This window comes from Siphateles boraxobius, unplaced genomic scaffold (genome assembly GCF_051911475.1).
Source record: "Siphateles boraxobius isolate OS27281-9 unplaced genomic scaffold, OSU_SipBor_1 2, whole genome shotgun sequence".
Lineage (NCBI taxonomy): Eukaryota > Metazoa > Chordata > Actinopteri > Cypriniformes > Leuciscidae > Siphateles > Siphateles boraxobius.
Window position 1 is genome coordinate 17,102,755 of NW_027508810.1, and position 26,131 is coordinate 17,128,885.

The 26,131-nt window shown below is 36.6% G+C and overlaps 1 protein-coding gene across 6 annotated transcripts in view; it reads right to left on the bottom strand.

The window, feature by feature from the left end:
- arhgef6 (Rac/Cdc42 guanine nucleotide exchange factor (GEF) 6) overlaps window positions 1-26,131 on the bottom strand; it is a 46,812-nt gene that overhangs the window by 6,276 nt on the left and 14,405 nt on the right. For 2 of the 6 annotated variants that reach the window (XM_077236212.1, XM_077236211.1), the window contains exons 4-20: window positions 24,746-24,867; window positions 19,707-19,911; window positions 19,514-19,584; window positions 19,328-19,422; window positions 19,101-19,196; window positions 18,743-18,865; window positions 11,838-11,976; window positions 11,684-11,743; window positions 10,185-10,331; window positions 9,257-9,343; window positions 9,049-9,130; window positions 7,685-7,800; window positions 7,430-7,609; window positions 3,691-3,784; window positions 3,459-3,545; window positions 3,256-3,355; window positions 2-56 (exon numbers count right to left, since the gene is read on the bottom strand). In XM_077236212.1, the coding sequence (XP_077092327.1) occupies window positions 2-56; window positions 3,256-3,355; window positions 3,459-3,545; window positions 3,691-3,784; window positions 7,430-7,609; window positions 7,685-7,800; window positions 9,049-9,130; window positions 9,257-9,343; window positions 10,185-10,331; window positions 11,684-11,743; window positions 11,838-11,976; window positions 18,743-18,865; window positions 19,101-19,196; window positions 19,328-19,422; window positions 19,514-19,584; window positions 19,707-19,911; window positions 24,746-24,867 (1,859 nt within the window). Of the gene's footprint in view, window position 1; window positions 57-3,219; window positions 3,356-3,458; window positions 3,546-3,690; window positions 3,785-6,973; window positions 6,995-7,318; window positions 7,349-7,429; window positions 7,610-7,684; window positions 7,801-9,048; window positions 9,131-9,256; window positions 9,344-10,184; window positions 10,332-11,683; window positions 11,744-11,837; window positions 11,977-18,742; window positions 18,866-19,100; window positions 19,197-19,327; window positions 19,423-19,513; window positions 19,585-19,706; window positions 19,912-24,745; window positions 24,868-26,131 lie in introns of all 6 variants that reach the window. The other 4 variants (XM_077236213.1, XM_077236208.1, XM_077236210.1 and 1 more) reach the window with 4 other exon arrangements.

Consider the following 26,131-nt stretch of genomic DNA (forward strand, 5'->3'; position numbering starts at 1 on the left):
CCTTTTTTAATTCATGGACTTCATCTTTCAAAGCATAAACCGCATCAACAAGACTTCTGCAAAACAATACGTTAAAAGATATTAAAAGGAAATCAAAACATTTCACAGTGAAAATAAAGCACATATATAGTAAGAATCAAAAATCAAGGCCTGAGTAAAGATTGAAAAAATTTGGGTTGAAAGATTCTTCTTTTAAGGCAACGCAAGTGATTTGTTCCAGAATTTTTTCTGATAGTAATCACTAAGTTAAGTGGTTTAAATTTATATATATATATATATATATATATATATATATATAATCTATGGAAGGCATAGGACCATAAATTGTTCGTCCAATCATTGCATTCGGTCTGAATGCAGTGATACGATGTCCTAAATGCCTGTCAACGTATATACTTTCAAACCTCTGCGCACCCTGATTGCACTGACATCACACATCATCTGTGTGTTTCATGCTATGCAGAGTAAGGTAGATGTAAGCCACCGAAACAGCAGCCACCTTTTACAGCTCCTCCTGATCCAAAACAATGAGCTTATGCTCAATAACTACCGTAATTTGGATGGAAGAGAAGGAAACCCGTGATGTTATACTCAGAGCGGTTCGTGACCTGAATTTATGCGTTTCAATGGCAGCACTATCAATACCGAAATTAATATGCAGCAGTCAGGTGATACAAGCAAGGTTATAATCGTAAACGAAAACGAACGAAAAAACGAAAACTAGGTGGGAAAAAACATTGTCGTTAACTAAAATAAAAATAAAAACGAGGCATTACAAAAAAACGATAACTAACTAAAACTGTAATGTGTGTTTGGCAAAACTAACTAAAATAAAATAAAATAATAGAGTAAATGTCCTTAGTTTTCGTCTTTGTCAATGTCTTTCATTTTTAACGCTATTTAAAACACGCAGTGTATTCGTTCAGCTGCATTTCCTTTCCCTGCTCTCCCTCCGTCTCTCTGTCACATGCACGCGCGCACACACACACACACAGACACACACACAGCCCCTCCCCTCCGTGCACACCGCGTCTCCATGAAAACGAGGGTTCGACGTTGAAAGCAAGTTCACGAAAGGTTGGTATCTCGTGAACACCTTTACACAATCACACATTAAAAAGTGGTGCAAAAATATTTTTAATTCTGAATACATTATTGTCTGTGTGTTAATGTCGACCCGAGAAGCGATTGCGCCTTCTTTAGAAAGTTAACTAGTCGCAAATTTGAGGTAAAATGCACTTGGGTTGTCGATGTCAAATATATAAGCTGTGATTCAAATATTAATTAATGTTATGTCATTATTCAATACAGATGAGTAGCCGGTCCGACATTAATTTTATGGCCCGCGTCATGCAAAAGATGAATGCACTTTTTATTTTATTTTTAGTTCAAAGGTTGTGCGAATGTTAGACAGTGTGCCTTATATGTAGCCTATATGTTTAATACCGCGGAGTCGGACGCTTTGGATAATCCGTGGGTCAATTAATAAAAAATAACATTTATCATCGTCATTGCGATGTGTGTGGAATGTTTAATGTAGCTTTATATAGCTACTTGATATCTCCGAAATGTAACCATTAACTTGATAAGCGCAACAAATAGCGAAACAAGCGGTAAAGCTGTCAGTTTGTGTGTGCTAGGCAGAGCTCGTGCATTCAGAGCTGCGCACTTTCAATTGCGTAATTTAAATATCACACTTTAATTATTTATAGCTCATAACTTATAAAAAATAAAATAAAACAAGGTGTTATTACTATATGACAAATGATAGACAGCTATACAGCGCGCGAGGACTGAATTGAACTCTCTTTCTCGTCTGAATGGACAAATACACAGCATTATGTATAAATGTCCGTTTTGGAGAGTATTCATGCAAACACAGTCAGTTATGTCTTTACAGAACATACAGTTGTGAGAATATCGGATGTGCATCAGTGCAATTGGATCTGCACTCGGTCTTAAAGTGACAGTGCGTAATAAACCTAATGCCGTCTGTGCACTTAATATCAATCAAACAACAAAATAAAAAGAGAAAAGAATTCACTGCTCTTTAATGAGAAATAGCCTGTATTTGCTCAATGATTTTCTCCATGTATTTTGAGTTTTTTAATACTCTTGAGTATTATTTTTGTTTTAATACATTTTTAATCTACTTTTTTGTTCCAGATTTTTTAAATTTTTATTTTCATATTCAGTATTACTTTAAATCGGACAAAGACTAGCAATACTTACCTTGCAAGGAGGTTTTTAATACTCTGTTTGGGTATGAACTCTTTCTTTGTGCTTAATTTTAATAATTAATATTGCTAGAAAACTGTTAATCCACTTTTTTGTTCCAGATTTTGTTTCACGTTCAGTATTAGCCTACTTTAAATAGGACAAAGACTAGCAAGACTTACCAAGCAAGATAGGCAATACACAATATTTCTTACTTATTTAGAAATGCAGTTTATGTCGTCTTTAGTCTATTTGCTATTTAGTTTTTTTTCCTGGCACACGTCACTTACACATTTTGCACTTTACTGCGGAGTCTTGTGCAGACTGTTTACATATTTGTGCCCATATGTACATTTTATGTACTGGTTTTATTGTTGAATAGATATTTCTAAAATTGTATGATGTTTTCGTTGAGTTATTATTACACAATTCTTTTTCTGACCTTTTTTAATCTTGCCCCTGACAAATAACCCAAAATCCAAAAAAAGACTAAAACTAACATTAAAACTAATAAAAACTAAACTAAAACTAAGCATTTTCAAAAAATAAAAACTAAACTAAACTAGCAAACCCACTTTAAAAACTAATTAAAACTAAACTGAATTTGAAAACAAAAATTCAAAACGAAATAAAAATAAAAACTAATGAAAAATGCAAAACTATAATAACCTTGGATACAAGCCAGTGCTCTTTAAGTTGTTTTTGTTAATTATTATCGTAATGTTATGTGCTTTGAGACATGAGGTAGTTTAACGCAGTCTTGTGACATTTTTGTTTGCTCTGGCTGATGTTCATGTGTTTTGGAGGACGCGTGGCTTTAAAGGCGCTCTGAAGGGAGGGTGTTATGCTTCCAAAGCTAGCTCGCTATTGCTAGCCTCTCCGAAAATTGCCAACCATACCTTCAACCCTCAATTCTGCACTATTTCTAGGTCACTACAAAAATAAAAAACAAAGGCTAAGTATTTTCTTAAATGGACAATGCTAATTAGAGAACAAGATCACCTTTGGGTAATTCTGTTATCAGACAACTGAACATACTTCTCCTCTATGATCGTCTGGCCATTGCTCTTGATCTCCTCAATAATGATTTTCTCTTCTTCTGGAAGTAGGACCTGGGGGATGGACTCCTTACGCACAGCTGTGTGAAAAAATCAAAGCTTTTAATTAAACTATTAACTATATTAGCGTTATTAAAACATCAGTAGCTCAATTATACAGTACATATGACAGGCAGGTCTAACCTGTGGTGGATTGGTGGAGACTGGCTCCGGTGCAATAGGCCTCAATCACTTTAAGGATCTGGGCATCCTCCTCAAGAGCTACTGTGCCTGTCAGTCACGGAAACAACAATTTCAGAGCGACAAACCACCAATATATTATGTATTTCTTCCCTTAATTGTACCACTACGGGGACCATTTTTGTGACATTAGATAGGTAACAATGATTTTTATTTATCATTTTAATATACCTACTTTTTCTAATCAGCAACTCATCATCTGATTGTTTTCTCTCCGTTTTTCTCTTTGGGAGGAACTTCTTGATTGGTCTGGGGCTTTTACTAGAGTCCTGAGGAAACAGTTTGTGTTAATGAAGTGACAGCATCTGCTGGGCTCTGAATAAAACCACAAAAACTGCAGCTAGCAGAGCTTAATTTGTGTTCAAATCCAGAGCGAGGATGCTAAGACATCAGACCAATAAATGGTAGCTTACATAAGTTATGACGCCATTCAGGATAATTTAAGAGCAAATGATCAGGGACTAAATAAAAAAATAAACAATTCGCAGTTGAAAGACCCTTGTCTGTTTGTGAACTAATTATTTTAGTCTGTCATTTGATGACTTTGTTACAGCAGTGTCACTGGGCTGCCGCCTCCTATTTCTCAAATGCTAACACCCCGGAGTGAGTCATCAAAATGAAGTTATTTTAACCAACTTGATTTAATTGTCTGAAGGACACTTTATTTAAAGACTAAACTTTTTTGTCAGCCAATGTTATGATGACGGCTTTAATAAAAATGATGTTAGGAACGTGTTGATGAATATTTTTTAAGGGTTTAACTTTAAAACATTGTCACTGACAACCATTCAATTTAGTCACAGCTTAAGCAAGAAGCCGTCAAGCAGCAGAATTATAAAAGTTACTTTGCAAGTTGATTGACTCAAAGAATTTTCTATTAAGAAAAAATGCACATACAGTATACACCTGGCATGCTTCACGCTGAATGGCGTTTTCAGTTTGTATGCTCTTCTCACACATTAAAGTGAAAGTAAATGGTGGTAATAACTGAAGAGAAACATGCACATGTTCACAGTTTACAGTAAAGTTCATTACTGATGAATCAATACCAACAGAAGTGAAAGTGGAAAAATATTAGCGAACTGGTATACAATACATTACGGCCCTGAGATACAGAAAAAGGTGAATGAAGTGTCTCTTGAATGATTTTCGAAGGATGCTCACCCTAACCTAGATAAAATATTTGGAAAAAGATTTAGTTTGTAAAATGACATGACAACTACTAGAAAGGCCTGGTTTAGGAAAAGTCATCTACACCCAAGAAATTGCCATTATGCAATGCGGTACTTGTTGCTCAGAATACCGGGACATAAAACAGAATCATGCAGCATGATTGGAAAATAATATTCCTATAATGTTGACAAGAGCAGTGCCCTTAAACCTCACCGTAACTAGGTATTATGAGTCATTTTGCCATTTCTATGAACAACTAAATGGCAGATACTGATTCTTCTGAACATCTAAATTTAGCTTACCATCAAGATAAATTCTCTTGGGGCTTCGATCACTCAAGAAATTGCCCCGGTCCCTTATTAAACTGGACTTCACAGGTTTATTGCACAGGTATACAGGTTATTTTCTAAATTCTGCCAATACACTACTGGATCTTCAGATGTATTATCATCTGTCACTGAGAAAGCTTTTCATCGACTAGAATTCTCATATTTGTGGGAAGAAATATAATGTATGAGCTTAGGTCCGTATTTTATTGACATGGTTAAAGTGATGTTTTCCAACCCTTCAGTAACCGTGGCAACAGCTAATGTATGCCTAAATCCCCTCGAAATCACTTCAGATTGTCTTGCAGACTATTCACTTTCCTGATTGTTTATTTTTTCCCTGGAACACTGCTGCAGGTTATTAGACTATCACCAAATATGGAACCAATTTAAATGTGGTTATGTTTTTCCAATATGAATCTCTACCTCTTTCTATTAATCTTCAATTAATTAATTTTTAGAATGTAAAATGGGAAAGACCTTCACATTATACTCATAAGTCATGCCACATTCTAAACATCTCTTGAGTCAAATGGTAACAAAAGTAATTTAAAATAGTAATTTTATATATTGACTCCCTGTTTTCACAGACAAGGCTTAAACTAGTCCCAGACTAAAATGCATGTTTGAGCTGTTTTAGCTGAAAGCAACTTAAATATCTTAAATTAAGTCATTGTCTGTGTCTGTGAAGCCAGGCCTATCAGTAGTGTTTAAGGTTGTAAATTTAAATACAATCACAATAATAACACACACACGTTTGTTTCACTATATTATTGCGGAGATTGCCAAGACTTCGATTGATTTTATATTAGGTTAATGAACATAACCCTAATCTGGTGAGGGCCAGTAAAATGTTGTCATAACATTTCTCTATGCAAATAAGGATATTTGGCCCATACAAGCATAGCAAAGCCTGTACACACACACACACCCACACACACACATATATATATATATATATACACATAATTTAGTAAAAATCACAAAAAAATGATTAAAAAAGCATCTAATTATGCCACGTCTTGCATGTACATTGCATGATGAGGACTCAAGTACCGAAGCATCAAGTACCACCAAATGGAAAGCATGTTTTTGCAAGCCTGCTGCCACACTTGTCGAGAGCAAGCAGCTTGAAATTATTAAAGTGTTATTTGCTGAAGAACCAATCTTGCTTTTCGAAACAACTGGACTGAACAATGCAGTGGTCTTGAGATGAACGTTTTACAGTTTTTAAATTGACATTAAAATGACTTAAAAATGTGGCTTTAATTGCAAGGAAGCAGAAGGAGCAATATATATATATATATATATATATGGTGAATGTTTACATAGACCAACAATAAAAAAAATAGCATGGAATGGAAATAAAACAAGCAATATATTGACTTCTAAAGGCCTTTCAGTATTTTACTTGTCTGCAATAACAATGTAATCTCTGTGAGTGTGTTTTCATTAATTCGATTAATTACATTTCATGCAATTAATGTGTTAAAATGTGATTTTAAAAATTTACAGCCCTACTTTCCTATATACCATATGAAGCATCTCAACATAAGCCGTTTATTCATGCAGAAAAAGGTTTGTTCGGGGTTGTGGGTATATTGATTAAAGAAGATGAGCTTTGAAGGTTGAAAGGCAGGATATGTTTCAGTACACATTGTTTACTGCCTACCAACATTTTGCCGTTGTATCTGAACTTCCTTCCAACTAAAAATTAAATACAACATAGCAAAGATCATAAATGATAAATAAATGCAACTTGAGCAAAGATCATTGCATAGGGAGGAGAAGATACAAGGCAAACAAAAAGACACCGGAAATGAGTGGCTTGCCACAGAACGAAAGAGAAAAAAACAGAAAAGCATGGATACAGCATGCAAAACCAGTGCTAGCCAAGCACACAGACACGACCACACACACATGTACACACACAAAAAACAGACTCACATCTACTCTTACCTTCAGGATATAAGACATCCTCTAAAGAAGCAGAAAATGGAGAGAGAATGAAGATGTGTATGAGATTAAAAGAACAGCCTGATAGGAATATGATGGAAAGACCAGTGAGAGGTGAACATTAATTGTTGCAGAGAAACGGAAGATTTCACATGCATTCATCAGTCACTAACACCCGTTGCACAATCTTGTAGAGATGCAGTGCACATTATAGAGAAGTTCTAGTGGGCTTTGGGTAGTGTTAGCTAATATCCAGCTCAAAGACCACTAAACATTCCACTTAAATCTGAGATAACACCACCACCACAACTTGAGGTAAAAAAAAATGATGGTGGCTTGCAAACTTACAGTCAGAGTAGCTTTGTATGCATCGGTTTCCTGTTAGGACCACCAAGAATGCACAGAGGTAAATTACGCTCCCACTCAAGATCTCTTATGACTATTTTCCAGACAGCATACCTCTTTATAGCCTAGTGCAGCGGAGGGCTTGAGGGGTGGCGCTGGTCTCAGGCAGCTTAAGGACCAGGGCTTGGTAACCTTGGGGGGCTCGAGAGGGCCTCGGTTAGCCACAGGTGTACCGAAACCGTGCAAGTGGTGGGATAAAGTACCAGTCATGGTTGGAGGCTTACCCTCAACACTCTGCAAAACACAAGAAAATAACGATGTGATGTAAAAAACAAACAAAAAAAACCATTGACAATGGGTTCTTATTACCTTCAACATTGTTCCAACTGGACTTCCTTCCTTGGTGTAAGCATGAAGATGTTCTAACCACTCCAGCTGCTCCTGTGAACTACTACAGAACACCATGGTGCGATCTATTGTCCCCCCTAAAAAACACAACCAAAAAAATCATCTGCATAAACTGTTTAAAGACGTGCTTCTTTGCATTACATAAGTTTTGTTTGGAAAATTCCAATTAAAAAATACAAAGATACACTACTGTTCAAAAGTCTGGGCTCTGTAAAATTGGATTTTTTTTTTTTAATGAAGTCTCTTATACTGGCTAAATTAATTTAATCAAAAATACAGTAAAACTTTAGTATTCAATCTTAAAATATTTAAAAAATGTAATTTATTTCTCTAAAGCAAAGCTAAATATTCAGCATCATTATTCCAGTCTTCAAGGTCACATGATCCTTCAGAAACCATTCTAATATACTGATTTGCTGCTCAAGAAACATTTATTATCATCAATGTTGAAAACAGTTGCGCTGCCTAATATTTTCGTGGAAACTGCAATACATTTTTTCAGGGTTCATTTATGAACAAAGTAAAAAAAGAACATTATTTATTTTAAATATAAATCATTTGTAACATTATATGGCTACGCTCACACTGTCAGACTTTGGGATTAGCATTTACGTACAGGTGTGAGTTTCGAAATGTCTATCCGTATAAACATGCATTGGGAGTCAAGCCCATATTCAATAATCACAGCAACAATGGCCGAAGTAATATCAATGACGGCGATTGTGTCCAATAGAGCCGCAAGAACAGACTGGATCCAAAACCTTCAGATGACAATGAGCCCTTATCTCCATCGCTGGAAGTTACCAAAACCACACGCGAAAACCCGCAACACACGGTCGACGCACGTTTGTGTGGCACAGAGTGGCTCTCTCACACTGTATGACTGACAGACAACAAGTTGTCCAGTCCAGTTCCGTTCACACAGTGCAAGTTTTCCGAGAAGGTGGTTGTGAGTCCTGCAGGTGCCACTACCATAAACAACCGTACTGTGTGTGAACGTAACCGTATTAAGGACTCAAATACCTGACTGACAACTCGTGGCTTATATGCATTTACTTTGGATGAATTTGTTGGAATGTTTGGAAAGACATGAAGGTGAGCAAATGATGACACCATTTATTTTTGGGTGAACTATTGCTATTGTTCACCTGAACATGCTCATTACTTGTCAGATTAAACTATATTGCTGAATTGTTATAAAAACAGGTCAAGAGACAAGCGGCAATGAAAAAAGCAGCTATAATGACACAGTTGAGAGTATATTGCTCTGTGACCTCTCAAAAAAAGAGACCTCACTAAAACTGTTTACATGGACTGAAACAAACCTGTGATTTCAAAGGCATAATGGCCTGTGTCTGCATCTTCTATGTGTTTGGTTACAGTGGTTCCTGTTAGTGGCAGTCGCCCCTATGAGACGAGAGTGAGACAAATGAGTGCACTATGCTAGACTTTTTAATAAACAACAGATGCTGATTATGTACCTGGATGAACACAGAAAAAAACAGAAAAACAGACAAACAGACAAAAACTCACCTGGTAAATGAAACCACTCATTCTTGGGCTGGCAGACAGCATGACTAACACATTAGGAAACAGCATGAAGTATTTCTCTTCTTTTTCCTAGAAAAAATTATATTACATTCAGAACATCTGCACAAATTACATTAATTATTACCACTACTTAGAACAATCACACTGTTCATGGCACAGATGTAGGTGTATGGCATTACGGCACCTTTACAGCAAACAAACACAAACATCAAATGTTTCTATGTTACACACACTTTTGGATTGGTGAACGGCTCTATTTTTTGCTACATTGATTACTCACGATCAACAAATATCGTACCTTATTTCTAGCAAACCAAGATAAATTTCAGCTAAGCAAAAGAGAGAAAGAGAAAAGGAATACAATGAAAAGAATGGGAGGGAAATCATTTCTAATGACTTTAGAAAGTAAACTCTTTCATCATCCTACTATTTTTCCTTCAGCTTAGCCCTCCTAATGTTATTAGGGGCCTCTAGCAGACCCCTCAAACACCACTGTTTCCATTCACCAGAATCAGAGGGGGCTGAGGTTCAACTAGACAACGCATTCAGATGACCACAGATGCAAAACTTTGCAGGAGGATTTAAGTTGTTGACATTTAAATGTTTTCAAATCATTAGCAAAACAAGTCACATGAAGCAAAAAATGGATGTGGCTCTGACCATTATGTCTAAGGCCATGATCAGCACTGCTATGCAAAATAACCTTGTTTTGCACAACACTTCAATTAATCTTGACAAAATAATCACTCCAGCCACTTCATAGTTTATTTCGAAATTGTGTAAACATGATCGAAACCACTAACATACATTTTGCACAAAATAAACGGTGATATAACCACGCTGCTGTGACAGCAACAGGTCGGGTTTCGATACCCCACTTTTATTTCCTAGTTCTGACCCTCTTTCTCACCTCATTTGAGCTGCTCTGCATGTGGACCTGTGACATGTAGACCACCTGACCCAGTGACTTCATGCTGTCCCCCTCCCAGCCCCGCACAGGCTCAGACAAGATCTGCAACTCTAGGTTCTTTCTTTTACGCAGATCTTGACACTGAGTCTGAAAAACAAAAACAGGTCAATTCAGTGAAACAAGAATGAATGGGATACATTTCAAGCGTTGCATTTCATAGTGAGTCTGTCAGGGAAAACACGTACTGAGAATGTAACTGATTCGAAAAAGCATTGTGTAATAGTTAAACATTAAGACTGATTCACACCCACTCTTAAACGAGTTACCATCTGCGATTAAATGGCACTAAACTATAAAACATTTTGTTCATAATTCTCTGATAAATGTCAGTGAAAAACAGGATTAAAAAAAAGTAATATTGTGAAATATTATTACAATTTAAAATAACTGTTTTCTATTTTAATAAAGTCTTTAGTCACACGATCCTTCAGAAATCATTGTAATATACTGATTTGGTGCTCAAGAAACATTTGTTATTATCAATGTTGAAAACAATTGTAACATTATAAATGTAATGTGTTTAATGCATTCTTGCTGAATACAAAGATTAATTGTTTTGAACGGTGGTGTATGAATAAAATATTGTGCATGTTTTTAGTGCTGACTTTTCAGACATTTATAGTCTATGATAAGCATCTAATAACTTAATAAACATTGATATATAGTGGGTTACAATGTTTACTTAAAAGTAAGTTTAATTAAAAAGTAAGTAAGATTTTTAATGTCAAATGTATAGCTATATTCAAAATCGGAACGTTTTATAAAAATAACTTGGAACAGGAAAATATATCATCTTAAATGATCACTTCTCCATTCCATTCCATTCCATTCCATTCATGTTCCTAACTGATGCTTAATCATCAAAGTGACTTACAATAATGTACGCAAATCATCTCATCAGCAATTACCATATAGGTAACTGAGAAAACATAGGTAAAGGGGGAAGACCAAATATACATGACACCACTACTGAGACCTAAACTATGAACATGGGACTCTCCCTTACCTGTCAGAAAAAAAAACACAAAAAGAAACTGAAAAAACACATGAAACTGTTCCATAGAACTCAATGAGTAAAGAAATCACCTACTACTATAAATTTCTATGCTGAGACGTCTGACATGAAATGCCATTATCTAAGGAATGACTCATCTTTCCTCAGACTTTTTTTATCTTATAGAGACACTCTCATAAACCTTAACCTTTACATTTCATGTAACAGCAACATCTCCTCCAACCTGTAAAGTGCGGTGAACCTGCTGTGCGGTTTAGAGATGAGGGTAAGAAGGTATTGGAGAGAAAAGACTCAAATGTTTTGCACCATGACAGGAAACATCTCACATTGGTCAAAACCATGAGAAGTGAAAAGTAAAAAATGCTTTGGTTGCCACACAAGCACCAAAATTAAATGGCAAATATGACAGAGAACTGTGACATACCACAAGATTTTTAAAAGCAACTGTTGCTTTGAGAATGTCACTGTAATCTGGATGCGATTCCTACAAGAAAAAAGAGAGAGAATCTGTTAATATTATGTTATAACAAACATGAAAACACTCAAGGCCATCCATGACCTTAGCAGCTTGCTGTTACCTCCACATGTCGCTCGAGTTCCTGCAGGAGGGTGGGATACTTGTCGAGCCTCATGAAGGGTTTGCTCAGGCTGGTGGTCAGGGTCAGAATACCAGGAGCACTGGCACCCTGACTCTCCATGAACTTGTCCAGCTCCTCACTGTTCACGGAAAAACAGTTTTTATTTGAAACTGATTTATTTAACTCGTCTAGGCAATTAGGATCGACACCTTAATGTCGAAAGCAGTCTACCCCTATATTTGACCAACTAACTTGAATACATTTTTTACGAATTGCTAAAAACTTATTACATATAAATATACACTACAGTTAAAACGTTTAGGGTCAGTAAGATATTTTTAAAAATTAATACTTTTACTCAGCAAGGATGCATCAAATTGATAAAAAGTGACATTTATAATATTACAAGATTTATAACTTCATATTAAAAGAACCCTAAAATGATGTATAATAGTTTGTGCAAAATATCTATAAAACATAAAAAATGTATATGTATATATATATATATATATAAACTCTTTTCAACATTGATAATAATAAATGTTTCTTGAGCAGCAAATCAGCATTTTAGAATGATTTCTAAAGGACCATGTGATACTCAGGACTAGAGTAATGATGCTGAAAATTCTAATTTTAAAACTTTTAAAATGTAAAACTTTAGGAGCACTTATAAAATGTATCTTTTTGTTTTATAAAATAAAACTTGTGTAAATGAAAAAAAAGTGTGGTTTAATCAATTTTCAATAAGGTCAACAACGCATTCTCATATAAACAACAATAGCAAATGTTTTGGGGAAGGTGACAGAATGGGTGTGAATAGAACTCATCACTAGATACTGAATTGTGATAAAATAAATTTTGACTTAAGATGAATCATCTGAACGCATGCGTTGAGTACATGATCGAACAATGGAAAATGCTGCAACAATGCTGCAGAGTGATATGCGAGTGAGCAAACAATCAAAAGTCTGCCTTCTGCCTCCATCAGCATAACCACAGCTATAGATATCCTGTTGGGTTAGTGCTGTTTCCTGTGTGTATGAGGCATGCCTTTTCACTCTCTCCTTCTGTCGTGGAGCATTCAGAGGTGCAAGGAGAAAACTGACAGAAACCTTATTATAGTTCATCATACAGGAAGTGTGTAAAATGTGGCTCAGACATTTCTGAAAAGCTGTGAAGTTTACAAGTACAAACCAATAAAAAACACACACCTTGAAATGGAAATAGGGCAGCAGTGTTATATGTTAAAGCAGAAGGGAGATTTGCTTGTTTAGTCACTCAGCTAAATGAGACATAAGAGAATCAAAGCCTTGTAGCGACACCTGCTGGTTCATCTTTATACTTCAGAAAACAATGTTGCTAGTACAATGCAAAATCAGATATACAGGTCCTTCTAAAAAAATTAGCATATTGTGATAAAGTTCATTATTTTCCATAATGTAATGATAAAAATTAAACTTTCATATATTTTAGATTCATTGCACACCAACTGAAATATTTCAGGTCTTTTATTGTTTTATTGATTTTGGCATACAGCTCATGAAAACCCAAAATTCCTATCTCAAAAAATGTGCATATTTCATCCGACCAATAAAATAATTGTTTTTTTAATACAAAAAAAGTCAGCCTTCAAATAATTATGTTCAGTTATGCACTCAATACTTGGTCGGGAATCCTTTTTCAGAAATGACTGCTTCAATGCGGCGTGGCATGGAGGCAATCAGCCTGTGGCACTGCTGAGGTGTTATGGAGGCCCAGGATGCTTCGACAGCGGCCTTAAGCTCATCGAGAGTGTTGGGTCTTGTGTCTCTCAACTTTCTCTTCACAATATCCCACAGATTCTCTATGGGGTTCAGGTCAGGAGAGTTGGCAGGCCAATTGAGCACAGTAATACCATGGTCAGTAAACCATTTACCAGTGGTTTTGGTACTGTGAGCAGGTGCCAGGTCGTGCTGAAAAATGAAATCATCATCTCCATAAAGCTTTTCAGCAGATGGAAGCATGAAGTGCTCCAAAATCTCCTGATAGCTAGCTGCATTGACCCTGCCCTTGACAAAACACAGTGGACCAACACCAGCAGCTGACATGGCACCCCAAACAATCACTGACTGTGGGTACTTGACACTGGACTTCAGGCATTTTGGCATTTCCTTCGCCCCAGTCTTCCTCCAGACGCTGGCACCTTGATTTCCGAATGACATGCAAAACTGAGCAACAGTCCAGTGCTGCTTCTCTGTAGCCCAGGTCAGGCGCTTCTGCCGCTGTTTCTGGTTCAAAAGTGGCTTGACCTGGGGAATGCGGCACCTGTACCCCATTTCCTGCACACGCCTGTGCACGGTGGCTCTGGATGTTTCTACTCCAGACTGGGTCCACTGCTTCCGCAGGTCCCCCAAGGTCTGGAATCGGTCCTTCTCTGCAATCTTCCTCAGGGTTCGGTCACCTCTTCTCGTTGTGCAGCGTTTTTTGCCACACTTTTTCCTTCCCACAGACTTCCCACTGAGGTGCCTTGATACAGCACTCTGGGAACAGCCTATTTGTTCAGAAATTTCTTTCTGTGTCTTACCCTCTTGCTTGAGGGTGTCAATGATGGCCTTCTGGACAGCAGTCAGGTTGGCAGTCTTACCCATGATTGCGGTTTTGAGTAATGAAAAAGGCTGGGAGTTTTTAAAAGCCTCAGGAATCTTTTGCAGGTGTTTGGAGTTAATTAGTTGATTCAGATGATTAGGTTAATAGCTCGTTTAGAGACCCTTTTCATGATATGCTAATTTTTTGAGACAGGAATTTTGGGTTTTCATGAGCTGTATGCCAAAATCATCAGTATTAAAACAATAAAAGACCTGAAATATTTCAGTTGGTGTGCAATGAATCTAAAATATATGAAAGTTTAATTTTCATCATTACATTATGGAAAATAATGAACTTTATCACAATATGCTAATTATTTGAGAAGGACCTGTATACAATAACAATTTTAGAAAGAAATAACATTACGATGTCTAGAAATCAATTTCAATAGTAACGTTACATTGGGAGTAATTAGTCTTTTAATGAGATCTGCTTGTGTATCTTAATGGTCTTGTGGTTAAAACTTTTGCCAAGCGTGTCAGAGGTTATGGGTTCTAATCCGCACACGTATAGATTTTTTCTCTCTCATCAAAACCGAATATGTTCATCAGTGGTTACAGTAGATATCAAGAAGGGACACATTTGTGTGGATTTGGTTTTGTGATTTCACCGGAACAAATAGATAGAGAGAGTCTCCGCAACGGCGATAGATTGAAGCGCGCGTGCGAGTGAAGACTGCGCGAGTCACAAGAGAACAACTGTATCCATGCAACCGATCGCCACGGCAACGAGCGCACAGCTTGAGTTCAAAAACAACACATTTTAGCACTAGATTGTCTCTTATTTAAAAACGAACTAAATTAATGCTCTGCTAGTTAACTGGAGATGTTTTATTTATTTGTATTAGGACCATCCGTGCCTCGAAATGTTTCACAAAGTGGTGAGGGACAATATCAACCCTGAGAAAAAGTGGTGGGGACATGTCCCACCCATAACGCCTATGCACAATAAAAATTAAAGCTCCACTTTCACATGAATGCTTTACTTTGGGTGTCAGAATGTTTGAATCCATGTGCTAACACACTATCACTGTAAAGCTGCGTTGAATCAAACAAATCTGTATGGTAAAAAGCGCTACATAAATAAAGGCGACTTGACCATCATATACTCTGCTATAAACAGCATTAAATAACTAGATCACCATTTACTTGCCTCAAAAAAGTCTGGTATTGTTATTATTTTTATTTATTGATACACTTCAATATATGAATTATTCCATCCGAAAATTAACACTTTTAGCGTTGTCAGACTTTAAAAGAACTTTAAAATATTTTTAAAAATTGATATTTGTGTTTTGAAAAAATTTTCGATTGATGTTTTGACTCCTAACCATTATATGTGAATAAAAGCCTAATTAAAGGAGTCATGTATCAAATTCTGTATCATTAAAACATCCTGCAAACATCATATTTAAAAGATCCTCCTCCTCCTCAAAAAAAAAAACATTCATGTAATCAAGCTCCAAAAACCCATTTGACAAATCGTTTTATATCATCGCATCATAGGCCCCGCCCCCTGGTGCTCAGTCATTAACGTCTGACCCCTGTCTACACCAGAAGAAAATAGAAACCATTATAATCATCTGTACCGGCTACAATATTCAGATGCCTGTTCAATTTCTGACACTCCACGCACTTGAGTCAACAAGACAAATGGAAGGGCAAAGGAAAGTTCGTTTTGACACATCCAGCTGAAACAGCATTTTAGTATGTACAGCCTTCAGAAGGATCCCAGCATCAGGAACAAGTGCATGGTTTAAGCTTAATGGCTGCAGTTTTGTAAACAAGGCACATTTAATCATGAAAATACAGGTGCAGCGCCAATCTTCCATAGCATTACAATGAGAACAGTATTGTAAAAGAATGTTGTAAATTCTTTGTGCTTTTGTTGCCCGTGTTTCAGCCTTGTTGTTGTTACGGGAAAGAGCGAATCCACAACAGGAGTTATACATTCACAGGGCTCGACATTAAGGCTTGTCCGCTTGTCCGGGACAAGTGGATTTTTTGTAGGACAAGTAGAAGAGAAAATTAGTTGTCCGACCGGACAAGTTAAATTTCAAACAAAATAAAATGCCATGTTACTTCACGTTATGTGCCACTCGTTACGTCTATTTTACAGATTTAATTTTACAGATTTGAAACGAAGACATGTCCTGAATGTGAATGGCCTGTGAATGTCCTGAATGTGACTCGCAGAAAGACGCGCACCAGTATGATGCGCATGCACAGACCGCGCGCCAGAATACAGTTCTCTTTCGCGCTTGAACGAACATCAACACACACAATTAAGCCAAAATGTCATTTGTCGAGTATCTTCATAACACAAGAGCAGTCTTATGATGGACATAAAGAGTTGTGACTCGTGAGAGAATGAGGCGCGTGTGAGATCCGCGTCTCTGTCCATAGCGGCTGCTCTTAAAGGGCCAGCTACCAATAAAGTGTTCTGTCAGTAAAGTTAATGAAAGAACAAAGGGAACAGAGAAAATTACTCACTGCTCTTGACTAAAGAACTTGCTTTAATAAGGAGTAGTCTATATATAATTTATAATTTATGCTGCGCAGACTGTTTGATAACTTTATTCAATTTCTGTAGATGTCCTACCTGTTAGACAGTTCATTTTTATCCAAACATCAATGGCTTATTGATCATTATAGGTGTTATCAATCATTTAGTTGTTATTGCTAATTTCAGAATTATCACTAATCTGTGTGTGCATTTGGTTTAGAACCAAACAAGTTGACTCATGAAACCATTTGTTTATTATATCGCAATCGCATATCACAACCGCAATATTGATCTCAATAATAGGAATATGACATTGTCCCCAAATCGTGCAGCCCTAGATAAAATTATAAATCTTTACCCGGACAAGTGACTTTTGTGCATGGACAAGTGAAACATAAATTTACTTGTCCGAAGGACAAGTGCCTCAAAAAGTTAATGTCAAGCCCTGATTCAGACAAGAACGGTTAAGTTCACATGCGAATTTGCGTAATTTTGTGCGGATGTAAGTTGTAATATGACTTTTATGTTGTATGTATCTGTTTAATCTGATATAGAATGCGTTTGGTTGAGTATATTAACCCGCTAGCAAAGCACTTCAGTTTACGCGGTGTTCATTCACTCTTCAGCATCAGCTCAAACAGCATGCCGACATTATTGGCGATGATTGGGTTATTTGAGACAGATTTGAGACATGTTTCTTTTTCAAAAAGATTGATGCATTGATAATCTACCAGTGTTATTTTTTTAGTCATATTTTGGATTGTAATATTTTTTTATAAAAAGCATGTCATATTTTTATTTGTTAACATTAACATTTAAGTGACGAGAATACTTTTTGAGCACCAAAAAAACTAAATATTGACTTTATTCAGTCATTTCTTCTCTTCTGTATTAGTCTCCGACGCGCGTTCACGAGAGCACCATGACGCATGTGTGACCTCGCGTGCGTCTTCCTCTGCTTGTAGGTCATATGTCACAATGCCAGCTCCTGTGTCATCAACACACGCATGCGTCCTAGTGCTCTCTTGAATGTGCGCTGGAGACTGATATAGATAAGAAATGACTGAATAAAGTTAAAGTGTTAATTAAATAGCTGTCAATGCTCCTCCTGAGCCACCAGATTTCATCAAAAATATCTTAATTTGTGTTCCGAAGATGACCGAAGGCCTTACGGGTTTGGAACTACATGAGGGTGAGTAATTAATGACAAAATTTTCATTTTTGGGTGAACTAACAATTTAACAAAAATGCCCATCCCTAATGCATAATGTTTTCAAAACACAATGCAAGAGGAGGGTGCATTGATACTTTTTTCTATGCAAGGACATTATCCAATCATAACAGTGGCTGTTTACTAACAAGTTTTAATGGAGCCACACCTTAAAAACAGTTCACGGGTCAGACTGAGCGTTATAGAAATATAGATAATAATTATTGCAAATATATAATATTACATTATAAGTGAACCTCAAGAAAATAATAATAAATCCTTGTAATGACCCCTTTAAATCTGTCTTTCATTATAAAACTTCATTTGAATTTATTTTACAATGCTTGATGACCTTTTTGAAGCTTTTAAGTTTTGGTGTAATGGACCTTTATGAAAGGAAATCTCTCAGGTTTCATTAAAAATATCTGTGTTTCACAGATAAACGGAATTCTTATGAGGTTTGGAACGACATGAAGGTGAGTAAATGACGACATAAATTCCATTGAGTGAACTAAACCCATGTTTCGACAAAAAAAAAAACTGATAACAATTATGAGACACTGACCTGTGATCAGTCAGCACACACACTGCAGAGGGATGGCTGGAGCAGTAGGACAAGTACAATGTTCTGATCTGACACATCAGGTTCAGGTAACAACCACCAATCCGCTGCTGCCCCTCTGGCATCCTACAAAGCAAAAATACATAGATCAGCCCGAATAATTAATTACTTACATACATTATACATTAACGTATATTCATTTAATGTCAAATACCCTAGGTTTTGAAATGTTGACATTACAAATACAACACACAAAGCCACCACCAGATGGCGATGTATCATCCAAGAGTATGACTTCTATAGAAAGCAGAGGATCATGAGTCGTCAATATGCTCTATAAACACAGAAAAACAGCTCTTACTTGGAGCACTCCTCTAAGGCAAGACACAGTCCAAGTTGGAAAGAGAGGACGTCTTCTAAATTCCCATTTAGACTGGAGCAGTCCGCACTAGGGAGCCTGCAGAGAGCAGACAGAAGAGTCATTGTGCACATGGGTTTTCATTGACTGACCCAGCTCCCTGAAATGTCAATCGGCTTTGATATCAAAGGGTCCCTGATACCATGGTGACGTCTGTGTTTTGCTCTTACTTGTCGCTGGCCTGTAGAGGCCGCAGGTAGCAGCCAAGTACTGTCTGCAGTTCTTTGACAAACTCTCTCTCATGCTCCAAGATGTCTTGCACCACCTAAGAAACAAACAAAGCATTCAAATAAGAACTCAAAATTCATTTACTACATGTACATTTGGCATTTGTTCATGCGTTTAAAAGAACTCACCACACTGTAATAATTTTTTGTCAGCTGAGGAACGTCAAATCCTTTTATCGATTTCGGAGATATTGGTTTCTCTGGGGAAAAATAGAGGGAAAACTTTATAAGAATGTCACTGTTTTGCTCAATTATATTTGCTATGGCAAATTGTTTCAAACAATGCTAAGATGTAAGAGAATTATTTGAATTGCCCACTCACCACATGGCTTGACCTCTCGGACATAGTTGCTAGGGAACCAGCCGGTTTTGCCATTAAGGTTTCCCTCCCACCATCCACCTTCCTCCTGGCGTGTGACATGGATCAGGTCGCCCTTGCTGAAAGACAGCTCGTCCTCATTGTTCTGCTTGAAAATGAAGCGGGCCTTTACCATCAGCTGCCCACTGCCTCCATTATCCGACATTTCCTGAAAAGCAACAGTTGAAAAATTTCAGTATGCAGTCAACTGGGGCACAAACTAACGGTTTTTTTTTATTGATGGTTTACAAACTATGCATATACTTATAGGGGTGTAACTGTATATCGTTATATTGATTCATCGAACATATAAAAATGCTACGATATGTATCGGTCAAGCGAAGGATGTGTAGTGGAATATAGAGTTTTTTCCAAGACTGAGCTTACTAAGGGTGCTCTGATCAGGATTTTTGGAGTCGGTCACCGATCGTCGATCACAGGAAGCAGTATCTGCCGATACGATCATCGATACTGATCTTTTTGAAGCCTTTTTATCATGTAGAATAATTTATAGGGATGCTCCAATCAGGATATATACAGAATCATTCAGGGCCTAAATTTCATTTTTGGAAATGGGGGAAATACCCACTTAGGTGCCCTTTGTGGGGGCATTTTTTTATTTGAGGGGGCCATTTACTTTTAGACATTTTTCAAAAAATATATAATTATCTCACCTAAATGTATGATCATGCAGTGCATTTTTGTTTTCACAATTGGGCAATTGTTGCACAATAGCTTACACACAGCACAAGCCTGATTTCAAACTCTGAATTGAATTCACAAAAAACACAAGTAAACAGTCAGTAATACAATAAGAACAAATAAAAAATAATACAAACAAAGATACAAAGAAAATAAACCTTGCTTTAAGTTTTTTTTTTCAGGTAGATCTAACAGTAGAATTGATGTAAGGAATACTAAAGAAATTGAATAAGGAATTAAATGTAAAATAATACTGGACGGTCTTCCCTGAATAAATTAAATACAGATTAATCCTTACAATTAAGGTTACAAATGTTAGTCACTCAAGAGCAGTGAATGTCAGGTTTTTTTTCTGTCTTTTGTTGTTTGATTAACATTATAGACAGCAGCAGGATTATTAGGCTGTTGTCACTTTAAGAGCTGCGCTGATCCAATATTCTGTTACACAACTTTCTCAACTGTTCATTTAAGACAAAACCAACTGGGTTTACGTGCATACTTGTCATGGCGTAATTCTGTACATACATTTGTGTGTTTGACCAATGCACAATTTGGTACTCGCGAGTTGATTGTGAGGCGGCCTTATGTGTGTGCGTTTGAGTGTGCATGAGCATTACGCCTCTAGGAGAGAGTGCAAGTGCTGAGTGGTTTAAACACTGGCAAGACTTAAAAAGAAATGTAAATTATAGAACTTTAGTGATGATACGACACTGCCTCGATTGAGCAAGTGGCATTTCCTGTGTCAACTGTGCAGCTCGCTTATAGTGCAGACGTCGCAATGTTCTGATGTGACAGACTGAGACGGTGCCGCTGCATGTCATGCCTTACCTCTCACCGCAGACGCGTCTTATGCGTCGTCAGCATGAGATAGATTTATGAGATTGGCCTTTATAGAGACAGCTGATTGAAACTTTCCAAAGCAGTTATCGGCGGATAGCGATAGCCATTTGCATGTAAAGTTCCCCAAAAATGAAAATTCTGTCATGTATTCACCCTCATGTCGCTTGAAACCAATAAGATTTTGTTCATCTTCCCAACACAAATGAAGTTATTTTTTATGAAACCTGAGAGATTTATATCCCTCTATTTAAAGTTTCCCCAAAAACTTAAAAGATCCCAAAAAAGGTCACAGAGGTATACTAAAAATAGTCAATTGAGCGGTTTAATCCAAGTCATCTGAAGAAATACAGTCGCTATATGATGAACAGATTTCCTGATCAATGCACATATTGTAGTATGACACGGATGTTTAAATGAGAATGAAATGAGTGAGTAAATTAAGTAAAATTTTGGATGAACTACCCCTTTAGAGTTTGGGAATCATCATTTTAACGGGCCTTGCAATTAGAAAGGTGATTGATTGCATTGATCATCCAAAGCGGATGTATAATAATGAAATGGGGGAATATTTTTTAGAAGATTTTGCTAATATAAAGGTCCTGTATTATTTTGCATTTATGTAGTCAGTTTCAGACTTTTTTAGTCCTGATGACTAGTTCCTACCATACATCAGTCAGTGAGTGTGCAAGAATATTAGTCTAAAATAATTCTGTATATTCAGCTTCAGAATCATGAATAATTTTATTCCATTGCCCTGAGCATTGGGGATCAGGAACAACAAGTCTAAGCCTATTCAGGTCCAGCCCTTGAGTAGTACCAAATTTAGCATTTCAATCAACAATACATTTTGTTTGCGAGTTCAGTATCGTGAATTGTATCGAATCGCGACATGAGTGTATCATTACACCCCTACATGCTTATTTTAATTACATGATGATCACAACACCATTTTAAAGGGGTCATATTACGCTCATTTACATGTCCATAATTTTGTTTATGGGGTCTAAATACGTTTACATCATTTAATGTTCATAAAACTTAGTTTCAGTTTCTTTAAAACCCGCCTTCTGAAATCAGCGTAGTACATCAGTGTACAGTCAACAAATCATGATTCACCACAACCTTTCGTACAAAAATTTGATTCTAAATTTACAATATTTTTTTTTAGGAACAACTGAACCAAAGTTATATTTCATCTTAACATGCAGGGATGCAAACACATGTATGGTCAAAAAAGAGAGAGGTTATCGAAGCCTTCGCCCCGCGGCAAATTTCCACAATTGTGATGAATTTAATCCTTTGTAAGTTATCATTTTGCAGTGTAAGATTACAGTTAACACCTTTAAATATTACATAAATGTATTTTTTTTATTAAATTTAATGAGTGTATAAATCAGCAGCAAAAAGTAATTCTTGAAAAAATCTGTACAGTAATTGTATAAAAACTAAACATGTTAATAAAAACAAATTACTATTAGTACTCTTATAAAATCAATCATGCAATCATACATTTCACAATTTTATATTTATATATGAATGTCAAGAATTCAGAAGTGTATATATTTATATAGACTACACTACACTACACTACACAGAAATACAATTAAATTATACTTATTTTAAATGCATTGTGCAGGATAGGTATAAAAATATATAGGCTTTTAACAGTCTTTCAGTGCGCAAAACCATGAACGCTTCAAAACAGAGCGCACAAAAATCGCAGGTGCAGAATGATGTGCTCAAAGCAACATGGAGTCACAGTGTGCTGCACAAGTGCGCATTTAAAAGTTCACGGCAAAGCGAAGAAATGTCAAGCGCACAAATCCTAGTGTATATCTGTCCAACGGTTTATTGATCATTTGTTTCTTCACAGTTTTAAATTCCAGTTATTGTGCGTTTGATGCCGATTCATAGTCCTTGTGCTAACAGGCATGGTAGCGAGTCGTTTAAAAACAGCAACAAATATAATATACAAATACACAAAATAAAGTAATTTTATGCAAATCCAAAGCCTTTTATCTACAGATCAAGCACTATAATGTGAATATATCATATTGGAGAGAGTTTTACTGTGCATCCAGCTGTAACCGGACGAGTCGCGCGCGCTGTTTGAATACTGAATGGAGAATGATTGACAGCCGCAGAGGGAAAACGAGTTTCCGTAAACTTTAATTTAATTATGTAAATAGAACTTCAGTCCCTCACATTCACCTATGGAATGGCTTCATATGACTTTGTGAAATTATAATAAGACCCTCTCAGTATCAGACCCAAGTCACCCAAACTGACGTGAAAAAAGCGTGAGGCGCCGAAAAGCACGCTGTTTGCATCCCTGAACATGACAATGATTATATTACACAAAATTATAGAATAAATTTATAAATGATACAATTTACTTTAATCTTAAATATACACCAAATATTAACCATAAACAGTTAATGAGTAAAAAAGCTGCGTTTTAGCTTCAGCTGTGAGGTTTCTCTGAATAACGCAGATATACGCATGTACAGCTGGCTAATGAGAGGTCTGTAATCTGAGTTTGTATAAAAGGTGTTCAATGTGTTTGAACTGGTTTCCAGAACGGCATGGGGATCGAGGATCTGGCGAGAGAGCGTCTACAGACAGCGGCATGTGTTTGACGAGAGTGATGAAAGGCTGTAAATGTGCACATGCACGTTTTGTGCATTAGGTGGAGATTTCTCTTGAGAGGTTCTCTTGTGTGTACAAATACTAAATAATCCACACAATTATTAGTGAATGAGACCCAATGTTGTGGGCTTGTTCAGGATATATATACAGAAGACATAGGACACGAAAAACAAAAACAAAGTACAACAACATGGTCAAACAAAAAAAGTATACAATGAAACAAAGATACAAATTATATACAGTGCTTTAATTTCAGTAAGGTCTACTGACATTACTGTTCAGGTGAGTTATATGGCCAAAAAGAAGTCTAATAAAGTAATCAAATGTAAAATAACACTTCTGATTGTGTGATTGCCAGCTCTAAATAAAACAATATAAGTACTGGGTGGTAAAATTGTTATTATTCATTTATTATTTTACATGTTATGAGGTTAGAACAATGGTGTCATAATAGAGCAGTGAATCTGAACTAATTAAAATGATTGCCTAAATATAATGCCGAGTGCGCTGTAATTGGTCATCTTATTGGGGTTATTCGCATAATGTTCCTTAATAATTTTATGTGTTTCTTTGCAATATAGAAGGGACCCTAATAAGCTCACCCAAATCTAGATTTTCTTATAGTTTTCCTATAGATATCTGAATAGCCTTCAAACTAGGTATGAATTTGAAGATTAATCTGTCATCTCTTATCTTCCTGTCATTAACAGAAATTTTTTTAATTTATTTTTTTAAATTACAAACAAAAGATATTTTAGATGTTATAAAAGACCAACAGTAATCAGCATTTACGACACTGTTCAGATACTTGCCACAGCTTTTGACTGCCTCCGTAAGGACCTGCTGGACTTCAAGGCGGGAACAGCTTGTGAAGGGGTTGACAGGCTAGTAGGAGAGGCACTGGACTGTGGACATGATCTATTAGGGGTACAATCTGGATACATGGAGAGAAAAAAGAAAGAATTAAAAAAAAAAAAATTCCAGGGGATAAGGTTTAGAACAACACCAGTCTGTGTCTGATAGCATTTCTCACTTGAAGAAATGATAGCAGAACATCTGTGGGTGGTCGCTGGGTTATAGGTCTACTGATATCGATATACAGAAAGTCCTGAACAAGGATGAGACATGCTTACAGTCTACAGTTCAATGATTCTGTCCCAGTGTACACTACATTTCAGTTCAGCATGGCCTGTTACACTTATAACACTTTGGACATGAGTGAATGACATGCCTAAAATATGAAGTAGATTTGGCAAATGTTACTGTCTTTCATTTTTCATGAAGCGACATTCAAATTACTTGAAGCCATATGATTTAATGTCACCCCAAATTATGGTGTATGATATTGCCACATAATATTACAAGGTGACCAAAATTGTTTAACCACAGCTAACATAAACATACACTGCTGTTTAAAAGTTTGTGGTTAGGCTACTAAGATTTTTATTTAAGATTTCTTTTTCAGCAAGGATGCATTAAACTAAACAAAAATGACAGTAAAGACATTTATAATGTTACAAAAGACTTCTATTTCAAATAAATGCTTTTCTTTTGAACTTTTTATTCATCAAATAATCCTGATTTACTTTTTTCAGTTTCCACAAAAATATTAAGGAGCACAACTGATTTCAACAGTGATAATGATGATAAATGTTTTTTTTTTTTTTTTTAATTTTTCTCTGAAGGATAGTGTGCTAGCTAGGGGTGTGCCATATCATACCGTCCACGATAATACCGGTATACATTTTTACATGATAAAAAAGTGTCATATCGCGATATCAATGATATAGCGACGCGATGACGTATGGCGCATTTACGTTCCCTAGCACGCACAACAACAACACCTGTCTGAGCGCGAGAGCAGCCTGTCAGCCTCCGATGACGATTTAGCAATTTCACTAACAGCTTGAGTGTTCAGCGGGGCTGCCGACGCGCGTCTTCTCTCGCGCGCATTTAGGAGTCGGGACATGACTGAATGGTCTCTTGCACAATCGGCCCATCAGTGCATCGTAACTAAAGTTTGTAATTTTCAAGTCTTCTTAATTCTTATCAGTTTAAACATTCAAGCGGTTTTAAACTATCCAGTAAGCTACTCGCGCACTCTCTGAGAGAGTTGCACTGCGTCTGCGTGCATACATAGAGTAGCCTACAGCTCGCGAGAAACTAAAGCAAAATTGTGTAAAACTTCCGGTCTTGGT